The sequence below is a fragment of the Anguilla anguilla genome, chromosome 13 (assembly GCF_013347855.1).
Source record: "Anguilla anguilla isolate fAngAng1 chromosome 13, fAngAng1.pri, whole genome shotgun sequence".
In the NCBI taxonomy this organism is placed as follows: Eukaryota; Metazoa; Chordata; class Actinopteri; order Anguilliformes; family Anguillidae; genus Anguilla; species Anguilla anguilla.
The window spans coordinates 5640100-5660496 of record NC_049213.1 but is presented as its reverse complement, the minus strand read 5'-3'; the positions used below and the strand labels follow the sequence as shown (position 1 = coordinate 5660496).

Here is a 20397-nt window from a genome sequence, read left to right as displayed (position 1 = left end):
TGAATAAACAGTACAAAATATATGTGTTCAAAATATCGACAAACATAACATTGCTATACAAAGTGTTTTGAAGCGCAGTTTCTTGCTACCCCCTAATCCCCCTGCATCTGCTATTTTAAGGCCAAACTGCTGTAAATGTCTGAAATACACATCATGACAGATCAAAAATAGCCTGGCTTACTCAGAAACATACAGTAAAACATACAGTAAAACCAATTGAACTATCCTTTTAAAAGCCAGTAAGTGAACTGTGTTGTTTGTGTGTTCTCAACACATTGACAGCACGTGATTCCAGATGTCAATTTCATGTATTTTTAAACTACCTGCAGACAAGGTAGATGTCAATTTCACATATATTGGACCCGTTTGCCTTTCCATACCAGGAAAGGACACTTGACAAGGATCAAGGAGATTAAAAAATCAGCCATTGGAATGCACCTATGGATGACATAGGACCACCATAGGCCTTCCAATACAGGAAGTTCTTCAGTCACTCAGGTAGATCAGACCTATTTATGCTGTTGCTCAAAAGCAACTCATTTGACATGACATCTGCCACTCTCATAACCACGCCCACGATGTTGGGCTGGAGCTGGGTGTAGGCGGGGCCCACTGCTGTGAGTGCTATACACTGCGGATTTAAAATTTGGCTTACTTCACACTTTCAGCTTGGCAAACAAGAGGAAGGTTTCCAAGAGAGCCTGAAACATTTCCAAATACAGTGACGGTGGGCTAAACTGATCACAACGTACACTCACCAACTGTGGAATTCGAAAAACTGTGGTGTGGCTCCCCCTGCTGGTCTGATGGTTTACAAAAAGTAGTTACTAATGTGGTGCTGTAGCTACCAGCTGGGGTGGTGGGGGAGAGATTTATTTACCTTGTGTCTGGGAAGAAAGGTAAGAGACCACCTCTCTTTCTCTCTCTTACATTACATTTATTTAGCGACGTACAAAAGTGCATATCAAGGTCTTTGGATATATCTCTCTCTCTCTCTCACACACACACACAAAACAGTCAAACCCACCTTCTCTTGTTAATTACTTTATTGTTCTTCAACATCTGTATTTTAGTCGTTCACTTTCCAAAATTCCCTGTTGATGCATTCAAGAAAACAAAACCATAATATAATCCAAAAAAAAAAAAAAAACCTGTACATCTGCATTTATAGTATAGAGTTTATATACATACAGCCATTGACATGAAAAGTCAAGGTGGCCACTGGCTCGAAAATGGTGGCTTCCCTGTACAGTCTGGTATCTTGCGCACAGAAACTCAGATTCAGACCGATTCAAATAGTCCGGCACTCACTGGGAGATATGATCCTTGGACATTTTCACGAAGCTAACAACATCTGCCCCAGCACTGGTGCTAAACTGCCCCAGTCCAGCTGGGAAACTGTCCCTCCTCCCTGTGTTTAATGTGTGAACAGAGCTGCAGTCTCGTGCACTACAGCTGAGAGCCCAGAACAGAGCACAGTAACACTTGCTGCTCTGTCCTGCACTGTTTTTTTTTTTACCAAAACCTTCTCGTGTGACCAACTCTGGAAAACATACATTTTTTTTGAGTGGGCTTATATACAACATCGTTCCCATTAGCAAGTCATTACATTTTTATAAGGTACATTACAATATGCAATAGAAGAGCAAGGAGTTAAATGCAGCCATTTAAATACATTAAAATACATTTTGCATTCCAAATATCACATTTTTCCAATAGGCAGACTGGTTGCCACAATAAGAAGCATTCCTTTAATTCCAATCTTTAGAAACCGATTGTTGTTTTTTTACTTTAGTAATACTTCGAAAAAACATATTCATATTCATAACCAGAGGTGTTAATTTCGTCCCCCTGCGTAACACTAAAAGGAAAATATATCTTGCCGTTATTAGATACTGACTCAGTCATGTCATTAACCTGGTTGCACAGAAGTAAACCTTAAGAAAAGATCAAGGTACAGTTATAAATTGGCTTTTGTTTCTGATGGTCATGGGTTTGGATGTTTGTGGATTTTAGCATATGGCGAGATAGAGTCAAAACATTTCTCCAGAGCCTTTCTGGATGTGGTTATGCGGACCCGCTGGACGGGGGCTAATCAGCTACACCGAACCCCTCCGGGCTTCTGCGTTTGTCCCGTTTACCAAATATTAAGCCTGTTTTATATGCAAGAAGGGGGCCGTGCTGGCATGCTTGCAGTGGTGAATAAACATGTCCGTCAGTCCCGCACTATTAACAGTGCTATCTACTCTTCTCCTTACACCCCCTGTCTGTACACAAATCACAAATGCATAAAACATAGTAACTAGTCTTTTGCCCTTTGTTTTTCATACAAATACATATTTATATACACATAGACACGCTGGCGGTCAAATGAATGGAGTCCACAGGGGAACTTTTATACTGTATAGAAATGCCTGAAAATGCAAAACAGGCGTCGTCCTACTACCTTACGGGTCCATTCTAAAGGAATGCACCCCGGAACATTCCGTTCAGCTCTGTAACCTCAGGTTTTTTTAAATGTAGGGTGCTCCCGGAAGCTACACCGTGCACACTTCACACCGGTGGGGCTCTGGCGCATTATTGCTAAGAGGAATGAGGTAAAAATATCATGAGTCATATGCACTTAATGTTAAATATTGGCTGTCTTTCCCGTGTTTACAGTACGAAGCTCTCTCGCTCGCTCGCTCGCTCGCTCGCCCACCCGCTTGCCGGCGACTCCACGACTTTGAAAGCCAGGGTGTTTAACAGCACACAATGATAATTCCCTGTCACTGGTACAGACACCAGCGCGTCGTCTTGCAGAGAGAAATGCATAGAAGACCTGCATCGCAAAGTTCCGCCATGCCCCGTCTGAACCTGGAGCGGACGGGCGGCACGAGGGAGAGGGGGAACGTAAAGCGGAAGTACGGTATGAGCGACGGAGAGGAGGAGGAGGAGGAGGGAGAGGGAGACTGCGGAGCGGTCGAAGGTCCGCGCGGCAGAGGAAAGCAGGGAGTATGGAGGCGCCGTTTCATTCAAAAGTCTGTTGAGAACAGTCGAGCGCTAACCGGCGCAGTGGATCGAGGAGAACCAGCGGAGTCTTTTTTTGCGCCCGGTTCTCCTCGATCCACCGTGTGAGTTTACACTCGACAGGCCCTGTGCTGTTCCCGACAGACTTTTGAATGAAAACCTGCCTCATTAGGGAGGGGGGAGACGGAGGCAGGCTATAACAGCTAATCTAGAGAGGAAAATAAACTCTGTTTACTTTTTACTACAGCAGAAGGTAACCAATGACGGAGTGTATGCCAGACAAATAAATATCTGGCATATAAGCATTTCAGTCCTAATTACGTTTGTAGTGAAACTTTGTGACGTGAAGGCAATTAAACCATCTGTAGTTTAAAAGCCAGAATGTGTCAATCCGTAAAAAAATGTTTTAACGGTATTCAACATAAATATTGTGTATATTCTGGAAATTACTTTCAAATTACTTTTTTAAAGGTACAATTAAACACTTTAACAGGCTCAAAAGGACTTTCAACTTTCATGACTAACAAATTGAGAAAGATTTTTGATAAAATGCTAATAAAAATGGTGCTAGTGGCAAAAGATTAAAGTAAATGAAGCATGAAAAATTAAGGATTAAAATATAAATGTTAACTGCACTTTTAGAGCTTAATTCACAGTCATCCTTAGATCATAATTTTGCTTCAAGCTCATTCACATGATTCAAATATAACCCACCCCCCTCAGGAACTTTTATAAAAACAATTTACATAAAAATCAACATGAATGAATTTGTGATGTGAAACTGTATTCACAGTAATATACTGTATATATATGCATATATGAGGAGAGATATGTGACCGCGAAGAGCCATCAGGAAGTGGCTGATGTTTGAATGGTGCCTGCAGACGATAGCAGGACCATTATAAAAATCAGCACGCTATCTCGCTAGCATCCTCTAGATGGCAGTAGCAGTTCACCCAGGCGTGAGAAAATTGGCAACAGTTAAGCTGGAAGTTCACAGCAGCACATTTAGTGGGTTCCTCACAGTATTCTAACATGCCGCTTGGAGCAGAATGCCTTGGTCCTTATTTAAACGGTCGTCACGGTGAGTTTCGCAGGTGCACTGGTGTTACAGCCCGCCCCCCTCTCCCCGTGGGCCTGCTCCTGCTCCCCTCCCTGACCTGACTCAGTTTCCGGGTGCTGGGTTTGAGCCAGGGGCCAGGGCGCAGGGGGCTCCGCGCCCGATCCGGGGCCCTCCATTTCCACCACTCTGGCAGGGCGGCGGCCTCGGCGAGGGACAGGCCCGAAACGCTGGCCCCCGAAACGCTGGCCTCCGATAGGCTGGCCCCGGAAACGCTGGCCTCCGATAGGCTGGCCCCGGACTCGGACTCGGCGGCCTCCGGGTCCAGGGACATGAGGAAGGAGAAGGGGGCCCGGTCAGGGGCCCGGTCAGGGGCCGGCGGGGGTGTCCCGGCCGTCTGCTCCGCCCCTGCACCGCCCCGGGCCGATTTGGGCCTGGGCAGCCTCTGGCTCGGGATGGGGAGGCTGGCCAGGCGCTCCGCCTCTTCCTCCTCGCTCGCTTTCCCGTTCTCCTCCTCTTCCTCTCTGGCTCCCTTCACCCTCCTCCCCCTCTCCCTGCCCCTCCTCCTCCCCCCCCTCTCCGTCTCCCTCCCTGAGTCCGGCTCCTCCCCCCCCGCCTCGCTCCCGCCCCCCCGGCTGCTGGACGCACCCCGGGGCAAGCTGTGCGTGCCCGGCCCTGCCGACCTCGACCTCCGCCCCCTGCTGCTTCGCCCGTCTCTCTCCCCTGCCTCCGCCTCCGGGTCGGTGTCCGGGGTCCGCCCCCTGCTCCTGCCCCGTCCTCCCGAACCGCCCCCCTTCCTCTTCCCCTTCCCCTTTCCGGTCCCCCCCCCTCTCTTCTGTTTCACCTTTGACCTCCGACTCTTCCTGTCGGGGCCCTCTACTGCAGCCACACCCGACTCCTCGGGGTACGGGGAAGAGGAGGGGGGGGCTGCTCCGAGCTCAGGGCCTGGGGGGGGGGGGGGGGGGATAAAGACAAAAAGCACATTAGCTGCCAATCATATGAGCCCCTTTCATGACACTCATGTTACATGTACCCCCATTCCAGCACTTTTTGTCATTTGTATTTGTCCTAATATTGCAGCTTGCTCTTCTCCCTAGTTTGGCTCGGCATAAGTTAGGTCAGAATAGTGTTCACTGTGTGAACTGAACTGTGTCCTTGGCTATAAGTAGCTGTGTGAAATGAGTATCGTACCTTATCGAACCTGTGTTTTGTAGTTGTTCCAATGACCATGATATGCACTTTTTGTCGCTTTGAATAAAAGCGTCAGCTAAATAAATGTAGTGTACTGAGACTGACAGAAGCAGGGTGAATGCCCAGGGTGAGCAGGGTGGGAAGGCCAGGGGTGCTGAGCTGCTGCCCTGGATTGGGGGGTTCAGTCTCCCCTTTAAAGCACTGCACAGGCACAGTGCGGCAGACACACAGTGCACACACACAAACAAATAACCATCATGCATGCACATCATGTGGATATGCAGACAACTCCAGAACTATCAACACCTTAATGAAAATGAGCAAAGATGACTGTACAAAATAAACAATACACATAATGACTCAATTTTTCTGCTCAAATGTTTGAGGGAACTACTTACTCTTATAAAAATTATTCGCATAAACAAATCTATTTTTTTTTTTTTTTTAGAAACAGTATTTTTCTCAAAAACACAGGGGGCCAAAATTATTGGCACCCCAAAAGAACATTTTAAAAAAACCAGACAGTGTGGCATTTGTGATGAAATTATATATTTTTTAATTGATCTCACTCTCCAGTAACTGTATTGCTGCATTTGACCATTTCCTGTCCTGTATCACTGGGGGTATAAACATGCAGTTGCACACATGCAAAATCCCCCACCGTGAGGAAAACCAAAGAGCTTTCAACTCAGGTAACGAACAGATCAAAAACACACCAACAGCTGAATGTGTCAGACAGCACAGGCAGGGCAATAAGCAGACAGCTTCAGTAGTCTCGAACCGTTGCAAATTTGCCAGAAAGAAGATGCTTGTGCATCTTGCGCCCGCACACAGTGAGGGAGATGGTGAGGGAGGCAAAGAAGAACCCAAGGAGCACAGTTTCAGAACTGCAATGCAAACAAGCCTGTCTTATTAAGTGTTTGAGTCTTATAATGAGACTTAAAATCTTTTTTTTTCTCAAGTAGCTTCTTTTACAGTTTTTTCTCTCAAGTAGCTTCTTTTAAGTTACTGTTTGCTTGACAAGTGAAATATTTTTATCCCAAATCTTGAAACGAGTCAAACTGTGCCACCTAATTGGCAGTATTTTCATCTTTTTAGCAAAAAAAGTAATAGATGTCAGATTTTAAGTCTAAATGCTGCTACAAGTGCAAACATAAGGATCTTGACATTTTGAACATGGAGGAGTTGTCCAAGATCTCTCCAAAAGTGTTATCCAGGGGGGGAGAATAATTTTTCCACATATTTTGCAGAAAAACTGTATTGATCAATGAAACGTTTTTATGTTCGAAAAAATTATTGTGTCAAAATAAAAGTCTATGGCTTTCCCATATGTTTGAGCCCAAAAAATTACTCATTGTACCATATATTTTAATTTTTTTACAGCCATTTTTGCTCATTTTCATGGAGGGTACCAGTAATTCTGGAGTTGACTGCAGCTTTAAACATATAATTCACATTGTATAAAAAATAACACAACTGTAATATCACCGCAACATAATTCACGACATTTACAGGGCAGGACTTTAAACATTGCCAGGTGAAATTATGGTATCATGGCACAGATATTATTTGTGATTCGATGATATTCTATGTATTTAACACATGTTCAGCTTGGTGCTCTAAAACTAGAGTTAAGTTCTGTCTCTGCCATTATTGGAGCAACAGGTGATCTGATTGGCTGGTTTGATACACATATGCGCTTGGACAATTGGCCATTTTACTGGTGGCAACTCGCCAATCTCTCCGCACGAGGCAAGAACCCCGGACTAGTGATGAAAAAGACATTTATTGTGCAGGTAAATCTCCAGCGTTCTCACAGGGAGAAGGCCACTGGACGGTCACAAAATGGCGGACGACTTCCAGAGGCCCTCAGCTGTGACATCACAACCCCTGCCCATTTGCTGCAGGCTTTCAGGGATGTCCCTCCTTCCACCCTACGCACTGAAACATACGAGCCGTGAGCTCCGCTACTGTAACGTGCCGGAGAGAAATACGGAGCCGAAACAACGGCGTGTGCTTAGCGTGACCGAGGCCGCGCGCGCTAAAAACAGGGAGGAGATGTGAGAAAAGAAAGGGGTGCAGAGAAAACGAAAAAGTGAAGAACTAACAGGAACGGTTACCAACCGCATATTCTCTGTTCGTCCGATGACATAGAAACAAGGTTCTCCCAGTTTGGAGTTGGTCATGCAGAGAGACAAACTGGACAGCTCCACTGAGTGAGAGAGAGAGAGAAAAAGAGAGAGAGAGAGAGAGAGAGAAAAAAAGGAAGGGGAGGTAGAGGGTTGTGGTACAAAAGAGAGGCCAAAGAAAAAAGGAAAAATTTTGGAAAAGTAAAAGGGTATAAAGCAGGAGGTATAAGAGGAAAACCCAGAAAAACAGAAGAGGAGAAAGAAGACCCAACAGAAGAAAAAAGCACCTGCAGTTAGTGTGAGTACACCATCAGAAAGAGAAAGAGAAAGAGAGAATAGCCATAGTGGAAACAACCCCCCCCCCCCCACAAAGAGAATAACTACAGCACAGGAGAAATCCCCACAGAGAGTAGAGAACAGTAAGGAAGAACGGAAGCTGTGTGGGACGCCCTCCCTTTCTCTCTCTCTGCCCGTCTCCCCCCTCTCCCTCACCGTAGTCAGGCACGTATCCGTTCCCCTTCTTTAGCACCAGGTGTATGCGGTGTCCGCCCCGGCGGATCTGCTCTACAGCCTGGCTGTGGGTCATGCCAGCCGTGCTGTCTCCATTGATCTCCACCAGCTGATCGCTGACCTGCAGCACACACACACACGCGCCTGTTACTGACATCTCTCTCTCACACAGACTCGCACACATGCACACACACGCCTGTTACTGACATCTCTCTCTCACACGCACACACACACGCCTGTTACTGACATCTCTCTCACACACACACATACACAAAAACACACCCACACACCTGTTACTGACATCTCTCTCTCACACACACACACACGCCTGTTACTGACATCTCTCTCACACACACACAAACATACACATGCACACACACATGCCTGTTACTGACATCTCTCTCACACAGACACCTGTTACTGACATCTCTCTCACACACACACACCTGTTATTGACATCTCTCTCTCTCTCTCACACACACACACACACACACACACACGCCTGTTACTGACATCTCTCTCTCACACACACGCCTGTTACTGACATTTCTCTCTCACACACACCTGTTACTGACATCTCTCTCTCACACACACGCCTGTTACTGACATCCCTCTCTCTCTCTCACACACACACACACACACACCTGTTACGGACATCTCTCACATACACACAAACACACACACACCTGTTACTGACATCTCTCACACATGCACATGCCTGTAACTGACATCTCTCACACTTACATGCCTGTTACTGACATCTCTCTCACATACACGCACACCTGTTATTAACATCTCTCTCACATACACACACACACCTGTTACTGACATATCTCACACATACACATGCCTGTAACTGACATCTCTCTCACATACACACAAACACACACACCTGTTATTAACATCTCTCACACACAAACACACACCTGTTACTGACATCTCTCTCACACACACACTTGTAACTGACATCTCTCTCACATACACACCTGTTACTAACATCTCTCTCACATACACACACACACCTGTTACTGACATCTCTCCAACATACACACAAACACACACAAACACCTGTTACTGACATCTCTCTCATACACACACACACACATACCTGTTACTGACATTTCTCTTACATACACACACACACATCCCTGTTATTGACATCTCTCTCACATACACACACACACCTGTTACTGACATCTCTCTCACATACACACAAAAACACACAAACACCTGTTACTGACATCTCTCTCACATGCACACACATACACACACACCTGTTACTGACATTTATCTCACATACACACACACATCCCTGTTACTGACATCTCTCTCACATACACACACACCTGTTACTGACATCTCTCTCATATACACACAAACACACACCTGTTACTGACATCTCTCTCACATACACATAAACACACACACATACATGCCTGTTACTGATATCTCTCACATACACACACACACCTGTTACTGACATCTCTCTCACATACACACACGCACATACACACCTGTTACTGACATCTCTCTCACATACACACAAACACACACACGTTACTCACATCTCTCTCACATACACACAAACACACACTCCTGTTATTGACATCTCTCTCTCCCTCTCTCTCTCTCACAGACACACACACACAAACACACCATAATTTGTGTGATGCTCACATCATTCATACATGGTGCCACGCACTGCTGTATGAATGATGTGAGCACACTCTTACAGTGGGGGGGAGGGGAGTTTGGGTGATGAGGTGGTTAGGTACACTCCTATAGTGGGGGGGGTTTGGGTGATGGAGGTTAGGTGCACACTTACAGTGGGGGGGGGGGGGGGGGGTTTGGGTGATAGGGGTTAGGGTGCACATTTACAGTGGGGGGCGGGGGGCCTTTGGAAAATGGGGGGGGTCTTACCTGGATCTTGTGGCAGCGGGACGCAGGCCCCCCCTCCATGAGGCCCAGCACATACAGGCCCATATTATACTCTGAACCCCCCCGCAAGCTGAACCCGAATCCTGTGGGACCCCTCTCCAAATCCACACTGTAGTACCGAGAGTCCTGTTGGGGACAGACAGAGAGGGAAAGAGGGTTAGGGCGAGAGGGAGAGGGAGGGGGAGAGAGAGGGAGGGGAGAGATGGAGGTCAGGAGTGGTGGAGAGAGGGAGAGAGGGTTAGGGAGAAAGTGAGGTAGAGAGAGATGGAGAGGGAGAGAGAGAGCTAGGGAGACGGGGAGAGAGAGGGAAACAGACAGACAGAGGGAGATGCAGAAAGGGAGAGAGAGAAGGAGCGCAAGAGAGAAAACGGGACGAATGAAGATGAGAGGAGAAAAGGGGGCAGAGAGAGGGGAGAGGAATAAAGCAGCAGAGAGACACACCAAAGGGCACATTGACCTCTGACCTCACCTTGGGTCGTGACCTGTGGTTTTTGCGGGTCCTGTAACTGCTGTCAAAGTCCGTGGGCTCTGACTGCCTGGAGGAGCCTGGGAGGAAGGAAGTGTGTGGTTACAGGCACATTTAGGTAAGGCGTGTGTGTGTGTGTGTGTGTGTGTGTGTGTGTAAGTGTGTTGTATGTGTGTGTGAGTTCGCGTGTGTGTGTAAGTGTGTTGTATGTGTGTGTGAGTGTGCGTGTGTTTTTGTGTAAGTGTGTGTGTGTGTGTGCGTTTGTGGGTGTGTGTTGATAGGTTTGAACAATTAAGTTGCTTTCTGTCTCTTACCTTCACATTCTGACTACACATTCCCACACTCACACTAACTGCTTCCCATTGTTAGAGGCAAATGGCAACAAATAGAGTTCAATCACTGTTTGTAAGAATATACAATAGCCACAGATCAAAGGGGTATCACCGGCAGCAGGCCATTTGGGTGTCCCCGGGAAGTCTGTTGGATTTTGCATTCCTTCCTGGGAACGTTTACACGTTGAGAGGTGTGGCAATAACCACACCTCTCAACAGTATACTTAAACCCTCACTTGTGACTGTCTTGTTGAGGTTCGTACGGAACGCTTGTTGTGGCACCGTGGCGAGTCTCCCTTTGCGCATCTAAATAAAACCTTTTCAATTGGAAAGTGGTCCTCAGTGTGTTACTTCACCTTTCCCGACTTGGTTCCACACAGGAGAAGATTTCCAACACTGTGTATGTGTGCGTACGTGTGTGTGTAAGTGTGTTGTATGTGTGTGTGTGTGTTTGTGTGTGTGTGCGTGCATGCGTATGTGTGTAAGTGTGTTGTATGTGTATGTGAGTGTGCGTGTGTTTTTGTGTGTGTGTGTGAGTCTAAGCGTGTGTATAAGTGTTTGTAAGTGTGAAAGTGTGTGTGTGTAAGTGTGAGTGCAAGTGTGTAAGTTTAAGTGTGTGTGTGTAAGTGTGTAATTGCATAAAAGTAAGTGTGAAAGTGGGTAAGTGCATAAATGTAAGTGCGTAAGTGTGAGTGTAAGTGCATATATGTAAGTGTGTAAATGTAAGTGTGTAAGTGTGTGTCTGTGTAAGTGTAAGTGTGTAAGTGCATATATGTAAGTGTGTAAATGTAAGTGTGTAAGTGTGTGTCTGTGTAAGTGCAAGTGTGTAAGTGCAAAAGTGTAAGTGTGTGTGTGCATGTGTGTGAGTGTGTAAATGCAAATGTGTAAGTGTGTCTGTAAGTGTGTAATTGAAAGTGCATAAGTGTAAGTGTGTAAATGTAAGTGTATAAGTGCATACGTGTAAGTGTGTGTATAAGTGTGTAAATGCAAGTGCATAAGTGCAAATGTGTGTGTGTGTAAATGTGTAAGTGCAAGTGCATAAGTGTAAGTGTGTGTATAAGTGTGTAAATGCAAGTGCATACGTGTAAATGTGTAAGTGCAAGTGCATAAGTGTAAGAGTATAAGTGTGTGAGTAAGGGTAAGTGCGTAAGTATAAGTGTGTCTGTAAGTTTGTAAGTGAAAGTGCATACGTGTGATAGTGCACAAGTATACATTTGCAAGTGTGTGTGTGTAAGTGTGTAAGTGCAAGTGCATAAGCGTAAGTGTGTAAATGTGTAAGTGTAAAAGTTCATAAGTGTAAGTGTGTAAGTGCATAAGTGTGTGTGCAAGTGTGTAAGTGCATAAGTCTAAGTGTGTAAGTGTATAAGCGCATAAGTGTAAGTGTGTAAGTGTGAAAGTGCATAAGTATAAGTGTGTAAGTGTTAAAGTTTGTAAGTGTAAGTGTGTGCATATGTGTAAGTGTGTGTGCATATGTGTGTGAGTGTCTAAGCGTTAGTGCATAAGTGTAAGTGTGTAAACGTGTAAGTGTAGTGCAAGTGTAAGTGTGTAAGTGTACATCCTCACCGGCGTTGGCTCGGGGGATGATGGTGAGGCGGAGGGTGTTCCCCGCTTGGCGCAGAATCTGGGCGAGGTCCCGGTGGGGCAGGGTCACCACGGAGCGCCCCTCCACCGCCTCCAGCCGGTCCCCTGGCCGGATCTGGCCGCTCCGAGCCGCGGGGCTGCCCCTCCGCACCGTCACAAACCGGTGGGGCAGCAGGGACGAGGCTGCAGGGGGAGAAAAGCCAGGGTCACATGACCAGCGGGTCCCATGGCACACAGGTCACATGGCCTGCGGGTCACATGGCACACAGATCACATGGCCTGGGGGTCAGAGCTTCATTTCCACTTCAAAGAACAGGGTGCATTAATCAGGCCCGCCCAAAGCTTGGGCTTAATTGGCTGAAACTGATTCTCAGGAATGACCCACATACCAAACTACAAAAATTCCCAGACACAAAGGTAGAGTTTTTTATATATACCACACACACCATTACAGCACAGCCTGGCACAGCTAATCATGCTAATGCGAACATGGCTACAGACAGTATCACCAGTGCATGAGCGTAGGGTTGAGATGTACATTAATAAACTATATTTACTGGTGGCCTGTACTGCCCATGTGCTCAGTATTTACTGTGGGGCTGTACTGCAGGTGTGCTCAGTATGTACTGTAGGGCTGTACTACATTACATTATAGGCATTTAGCAGACGCTCTTATCCAGAGCGACTTACATTGTATCCCATTATACAGCTGAATATATACTGGAGCAATGCAGGTTAAGTACCTTGGTCAAGGGCACAACGGCAGTGTCCTACCGGGGAATCACCCTGCGACCTTTAGGTTACACGACCAACTCCTTAGCCATTATACTACAGCTGTGCTCAGTATTTACGGTGAGGCTGTACTGCAGATGGAGGGTATAAATGAACAGGACGGTGTTGATGAGCAGCTGATGGAACAGTGTAGCAAAGCTACATAGTTATAAAGCTGAAAGTTATAATGGGAGGAGCTTCCAGGCTATGACCGTGAGTTCTGGTGTGTAGATGAACCCGGGAGTGATATACGATCGGAACCATGCCAGTGACAGCTGTGGCCAGCAGACCTACAGAAACGGCACAGTTGGCCGTAATGTTGGGGGTCGGAGGGGGTGCTTGGCCCTGGGAGGCTGGGAGGGGGGGGGCTTGGTCTGCTGAATACTGTTGGGGTAGCTTTCTGGAACCTTCTATCACCTCCAGCACTCCACCAGAGAGAGTCCTCCACTGGCTCAGATTCAGTTACACACAGCTTTACACAATTCAGGCTTTAACTTGCTTGAAAAATAAATCTTTAAATGTCTTTAATTTAATTCATAAAGATAAATATTTAAATGCCTTCAACATACTTAGAAATTATCTTTAATTCCAAAAAGATGAATGTCAAAGTGCCTTCAACTTTATGAAAATATATTTTTACATGTCTTTAACTGACATTTAAAAAATGTTTAAATTACCATAACTTGCTTCATAAAAATAAATAGTTCATGTCTTTCATGTCTCACTAAAAATAAATTTTTTAAACATCTTTATCTTCAAAGAATAAATCTGTCAATATCTACCTTGTAAAAAATAAATCTATTTTTCTTTTCCGCAACCACAGTTTTTCACATTTTTGTGATTGCTGAACTTGCCAGACTGCAGTGAAGGTAAATCACTTGCAAGTAGAATGTAAAAAATAAAACTTGAATTAAATTGTGTCAAAGTCAAGGACAGATATAGAATGAATCTAGACCAGTGTCAACATTTGTCTTTAAAAGGGGGAACTACCACTCTAGTGCTGATTTAGTGTGACTCTGGGGAGCTGCCACTCTAGAGCTGATTTAGTTAGACTCTGGGGAGCTGCCACTCTAGTGCTGATTTAGTGTGACTCTCTAAAGAGCTGCCACTCTAGTGCTGATTTAGTGTGACTCTCTGGAGAGCTGCCACTCTAGTGCTGATTTAGTGTGACTCTCTGGAGAGCTGCCACTCTAGTGCTGATTTAGTGTGACTCTCTGGAGAGCTGCCACTCTAGTGCTGATTTAGTGTGACTCTCTGGAGAGCTGCCACTCTAGTGCTGATTTAGTGTGACTCTCTGGAGAGCTGCCACTCTAGTGCTGATTTAGTGTGACTCTCTGGAGAGCTGCCACTCTAGTGCTGATTTAGTGTGACTCTCTGGGAAGCTGCCACTCTAGTGCTGATTTAGTGTGACTCTCTGGAGAGCTGCCACTCTAGTGCTGATTTAGTGTGACTCTCTGGGAAGCTGCCACTCTAGTGCTGATTTAGTGCGACTCTCTGGGAAGCTGCCACTATAGTGCTGATTTAGTGTGACTCTCTGGAGAGCTGCCACTCTAGTGCTGATTTAGTGTGACTCTCTGGAGAGCTGGCACTCTAGTGCTGCTTTAGTGTGACTCTCTGGAGAGCTGGCACTCTAGTGCTGCTTTAGTGTGACTCTCTGGAGAGTTGCCACTCTAGTGCTGATTTAGTGTGACTCTCTGGAGAGCTGCCACTCTAGTGCTGATTTAGTGTGACTCTCTGGAGAGCTGCCACTCTAGTGCTGATTTAGTGTGACTCTCTGGGGAGAGCTGCCACTCTAGTGCTGATTTAGTGTGACTCTCTGGGGAGCTGCCACTCTAGTGCTGATTTAGTGTGACTCTCTAGAGAGCTGCCACTCTAGTGCTGATTTAGTGCGACTTGTCATCTTTCTTGTACGTCACTTTGGATAAAATCATCTGCTAAATAAATAAATGTAACAAACGTAAATGTTTCTGTGGGTTTTCTAACCGTTATTTCCTTTATTGCAGGTTCACATTCCATATGAATATAGTGACCCTTAGCTGGAACTGCATATGAGCAGAGCACACATCCCGGAACCAAAACTGCCCATTTAGGGTTAGTGTTAGGAAACAACTTCATCCAACACATTCAGAGCCTGAGAGTGAGATTCTTCAGCACACAGCTGTGTAATGAATATGGCAGCTCTCTGAATAATTGATGATTGATTCAATGATTAACTTCACAATGAAGGCAGTCATCACAAGTCTTTCTCAGCCAAATGGCTCAAAACTGTGAATGAACAACGCGCGGAGATTGTGTCCGAGAAACGCGCCAAAACGTGACAAACAAATGGATGCTGATACTCATCATTTTAAAGTGTGTGTGTGTGTGTGTGTGTCTGTGTGTGTTGTCTGCGTGTTGTGTGTGTGTTCAATTTATTTAGTATAGCGCTTTTTGCAGAGAACAGTCTTATAGACACTTTACAAAATAAGTATGTGTGTGTACTTGTGCATGTATGATTTTGTGCGTGTGTGTGTGTGTGTGCATGTGCATGTGTGAGTGTGAGTGTGTGTGTGCATGTGTGTATGTTTGTGCGTGCATGCATGTGTGTGTTTGTGTGCACCTGCATGTGTGTGTGTGTGTATGCGTGTATGCGTGTGTATATATCTTCTCTGTCAAAGATACAAAGCAGAGACAGATCCAGACCAAGTGCAGGCTCACCCTAGCAACTGAAAAGGGTAGGTATAAGAAATCATGGTTTGCCAAAGAGGAACGTTTGTGTGGTCACAGTAATACAAGAGGGGTAGAGACAGAGATGCACTTCCTCCTAGACTGTGAGAAACCAGAAAACACATTTCAGCAATTATTCTAACTGTATAAATATATTTCCTTCCCGGACAAGTGTGGAATAGCCGCAAATCCTTCTGGGAGCAGGGTCAACTACTCCACGGGCAGCACAATACATTTCAGCCTGTCACAGCCTGGGGAACCGTGAGCAACCAGCCAGCAAGTGTATAACCACTGTACAGACAGAAATATAACACACTGGACTGCATTAACTTACAAAAACTGAATTATATTAATATTACAATTACAGTATTAAATGGTTAAGGGTTTTCAATGTTTTTTTCTCATTCTATTTGAAACTGTATATAATGCAGTATTGACTGCATGTATTTCAAGCAAATAAAGCATACTGAATTGAAACTGAATCGGACTGAGACAGATGGGGGAGAGAGGGAGATAGTGTGTATGTGTGTGTGTGAGAGAGAGAGAGAGAGAGAGAGAGAGAGCTGAGTTTCATGCGCCAGTGAGTTCCAAATCAGACACAGGCCAGACCGACTGGGGAAATGAAGTCAGACTGAAAATAAGAGCAGAACTGACACTTTAAAAGGACAGTTTAAAATCCACTGAGTCCCTGAGCCCTGTCAGAATGAAAGAGAATTAGATACGTATATCTATCTATCTCTCTATTATATATGTATTCTTATTTTTTGTGTTCTTTTCATCACTTTTGATTTTTTAAAATATATAACGCTTTGGCAATATTTACTATATGTATTTCATGCCACTAAAGCATACTGAACTCAAATAGATTCAAAGACAGAGCGAGGGAGAGAGAGAAAGAGAGAGGAGGAGAGACAGAGAGAGGGAGAGATATATAGAGTGAGGGAGGGAGAGAGAGAGAGAGAGAGAGAGACAGTGAGCGGGGGGAGAATGGGCTGGAGGGGGGTACTTCAGTATTCCTCCAAACAAAGCGTATTTAAATTTGAGAAGGAAGGGAGGGGAATGGCTTTATAGTTCATAATGACAGGAATCAGGTCAGGTGACAGGAAGTCTCATGCAGGAACAAGGATCTGCAAGGACCCGTCTGCATCTCCTCAAACAGGACACAGGACATCCTTTACTGTTCCACCCCACAACACCCTCCACTACAATCGATTCAGCTTCACACACACACAGGAACACACACACGCACGCACGCACGTACGCATACACACGCACACACGCATACGCACACACACACACACACACACACACACACACACACACACGCACGCACACACGCACACAGCCTTTGTAGCATATCTAACTTCAGTAGAAGGAATATTTCTCTGTCCTTCTCCCTCGAATAACATTATTTCACCTATTTTTCCTCTCCTTCCTCAACTTCTCTGTTCTTTTCCCTCTTCCCCCTCTTTCTGGTGCTGTGGGTTTGTTCCCTGCACACCCCAAAGCCACAGCAGTAAGGTCAATACTGTGGCTCATATGAGGCGTGTACCATTAAACCACAACACATCCTCTGATGACCTACTTACCCCCCTCATCCCAAATATGCATATGCACACTTAAACACACACACGTATACACACGCACACACACACACACTCATCCGAATACACACACACACACACATACACACACACACATACACACACGCATGCATACACACACATACACTTAAACACACATACGTACACACACACACACACACACACCCACACACAGTCACACGAATACACACACACACATACACGCTTACACGAATACATACACACACACACACACAAATACACACATACACACATACATTTGCACACACACATATATACACACACACACGGAAACACACACACACACACACAGGACCAGGTGCAGATTGAAAAACTATATTGATAACAATGGAACAATTATCCCATTTAATAAAGAAAGTAAAGACACATAATCAGATAAACTACCTTTCAGCCAGTCGGGAAATATAAAATACAGCCCCCATCAGCCAGTCAAGAAATAGAAACTACAGCCCCCATCAGCCAGTCAGAAAATATAAACTACAGCCCCCTTCAACCAGTCAGAAAATATAAATTGCAGCCCCCATCAGCCAGTCATAGGAATTATAAACTACAGCCCCCTTCAACCAGTCAGAAAATATAAACTACAGCCCCCATCATCCAGTCATAGAAAATATAAACTACAGCCTCTTTCAGCCAGTCAGCAAATATAAACTACAGCCCCATTCAGCCAGTCAAGAAACATAAACTACAGCCCCCATCAGCCAGTCATAGGAAATGTAAACTACAGCCCCCATCAGCCAGTTAGGAAATATAAACTACAGCCCTCATCAGTCAGTCATAGGAAATATCCAGACCTGGGTCAAATACATATTTGTTTTTGATTCAAATAGGCTACTTTTCTATGCTTTACTGATCTTGTCTGGTGCATTGAAACCAATGAAATACTCTCAAAAAGTGCAAACCTCGCCTTCTGGTCATATTGGCGGGCTCAATTACAACAGACAAGATCAATAGAGCACAGAAAAGTATTTGAATCTAAAACAAATACGCATTTGGCCCAGGTCAGGAAATATCCTACTCTGACCTTCACACCAGCATGTTCTTCACAATGCACACATGCACTCACTGTTTAACCATTTTATCAAACATTAACCACTGACCAAGCAAGCAAAGCAGGCCTGAGAGATATCACCCCACATGTAGGGGCTTTTAGAACTTCATGGGGAATGCGAAGGTGCGTAGGAGTCGATGATAAACGGGGAACTTTAAACAGAAGTGTTCACTATGTGTGTAGATTAGGCTCCTCTGGTCCCATGGAGATGCAGTGTCGTCTAAGGTCCTGTAGCTAATGGCAGAGAACATCATGCCAGAGAGGAACACACACACACACACACACACACACGTTACAGACACGGGGATCATCATCGTGACTATGTGGGAAACTCAGGACCCCTGCATTGATGCTAATCGGATCTTGACTCATCGCTGAGCTGAAACGATAGGGTTCTACTTGCAGTACATCCCTGAGAATGTAGGTGTCAGTCAGTTTACAGTACATTTTGCATACATTCTAACATATAAACATGTACAATTGGGTTTAAATTTCAGAAGCATAAGGTGTTTACAGTTTCCTTGTGTTTGGGTGGAATGAACGACATTCAAATTCTCCTCCGGCACTGATTCACATCCCAGCAGCAGAGCCCACCTGCCAGCACTGACACTCATCAAATCAAATCAGACGCAGGAACTAGCTCCATCAGACAGACGTACGCATGTCCATCAAAATCACAGCCACCGGTCCATCACAGCCACAATCATCTGTCTGTCAAAACCACGGCCCCCTGTCAATCAAAACCACAGCCCTCTGTCAATCAAAACCACAGCCTCCTGTTTGCCAAACCACAGCCTCCTGTTCACCAAACCACAGCCCCCTGTCAATCAAAACCACAGCCTCCTGTTCGCCAAAACTACAGCCCCTTGTCTGTCAAAACCAAAGCCTCCTGTTCACCAAACCACAGCCCCCTGTCAATCAAAACCACAGCCCCTTGTTCACCAAACCACAGCCCCCTGTCAATCAAAACCAAAGCCACCAGTTCACCAAACCACAGCTACTTGTCTGTCAAAACCACAGCTGCCTGTCTATAAAACTTCAGTCACCAGTCCGTCAAATAGCAGGACCTATTGCTCAACGCAGGAACTGCAGGACACATACTGTTTCTGCCCAGTCACCAATATCTCTGACACGCGCGTCACACTGAAACACGTCCCCGTTCACAGGGGTTCCCAAGGTGACACCGCCACAGAAGCAGATCAACGGAAATCCCTTAATCCTAAAAGACGGTATATTCTTTGATCCTTTCATTCAGAATAAAACAAGTACGACATTTACCTCAATATTCTGCATAATAAAAGAACAGTAGTCACTTAATGATTATAGACAGAAATGCACTTCTGCAGTACCTAACAATTGTAATAGTCAGCTGTATTAATATGGTCCACCTAGTCATGTGAATTTCTGCCTCAGAGAACTATGAGAAATTTTAATTGCTTTGATCTGAATGCTGGCCTTCTGCTAACATAATCACTGTCCTGAAATACCTGTTCGGTGGTCAGGTCAGGTCACCCTGACAGGGGCTGGCAGTTAAACCACAATATTTGATCAGGAGGAGGAGTTAACTGTTAACTTAACACACATCCGTGCTGTCGAAACGGATAATGGACCAGGGGGTGGTCGAGACGTGAAATCATTACAAACTAACAATACATCTTTTGAACCGATTACTCAGACAGGACATTATACTGTATGGTTGGGACCACAAGTGGACATGTACAAGAAAATTGAATTGAAAACCAGGCATCCGGTTGAAATCGGGCATCTGTCAACCCTACCACACACACTCACACGCAGACACAGACACATATACACACACACACAGTAATCACTGTGGTTGGATTCACCCAAGCACACTGACAGCTGTTGGCAAACAGCTTAAAGAGTAGGGGTGTTAACTGGCCTGGTCCTGGTCAAATGAGAACTGGCTCTGTACATCTGGCTAATCATCCTGCCAAGATCTGATTAGCTGGGCAACTTTAATTTCCCAGATCATCTGATTGACCCATCTGGCTAAATAAAGGACCG

At 45.3% G+C, this 20397-nt stretch overlaps 1 protein-coding gene across 4 annotated transcripts in view; it reads right to left on the bottom strand.

Annotated features, from left to right (window-relative positions):
* Nucleotides 1-2018: 2018 nt before the first annotated feature.
* LOC118211048 (membrane-associated guanylate kinase, WW and PDZ domain-containing protein 1) overlaps nt 2019-20397 on the bottom strand; it is an 84826-nt gene continuing 66447 nt past the window's right edge. For 3 of the 4 annotated variants that reach the window (XM_035387786.1, XM_035387785.1, XM_035387784.1), the window contains exons 13-17: nt 12199-12399; nt 10307-10383; nt 9820-9963; nt 7882-8020; nt 2019-5014 (exon numbers count right to left, since the gene is read on the bottom strand). In XM_035387786.1, the coding sequence (XP_035243677.1) occupies nt 4089-5014; nt 7882-8020; nt 9820-9963; nt 10307-10383; nt 12199-12399 (1487 nt within the window). In that variant the 3' untranslated portion in view covers nt 2019-4088. Of the gene's footprint in view, nt 5015-7384; nt 7473-7881; nt 8021-9819; nt 9964-10306; nt 10384-12198; nt 12400-20397 lie in introns of all 4 variants that reach the window. The other variant, XM_035387787.1, reaches the window with a different exon arrangement.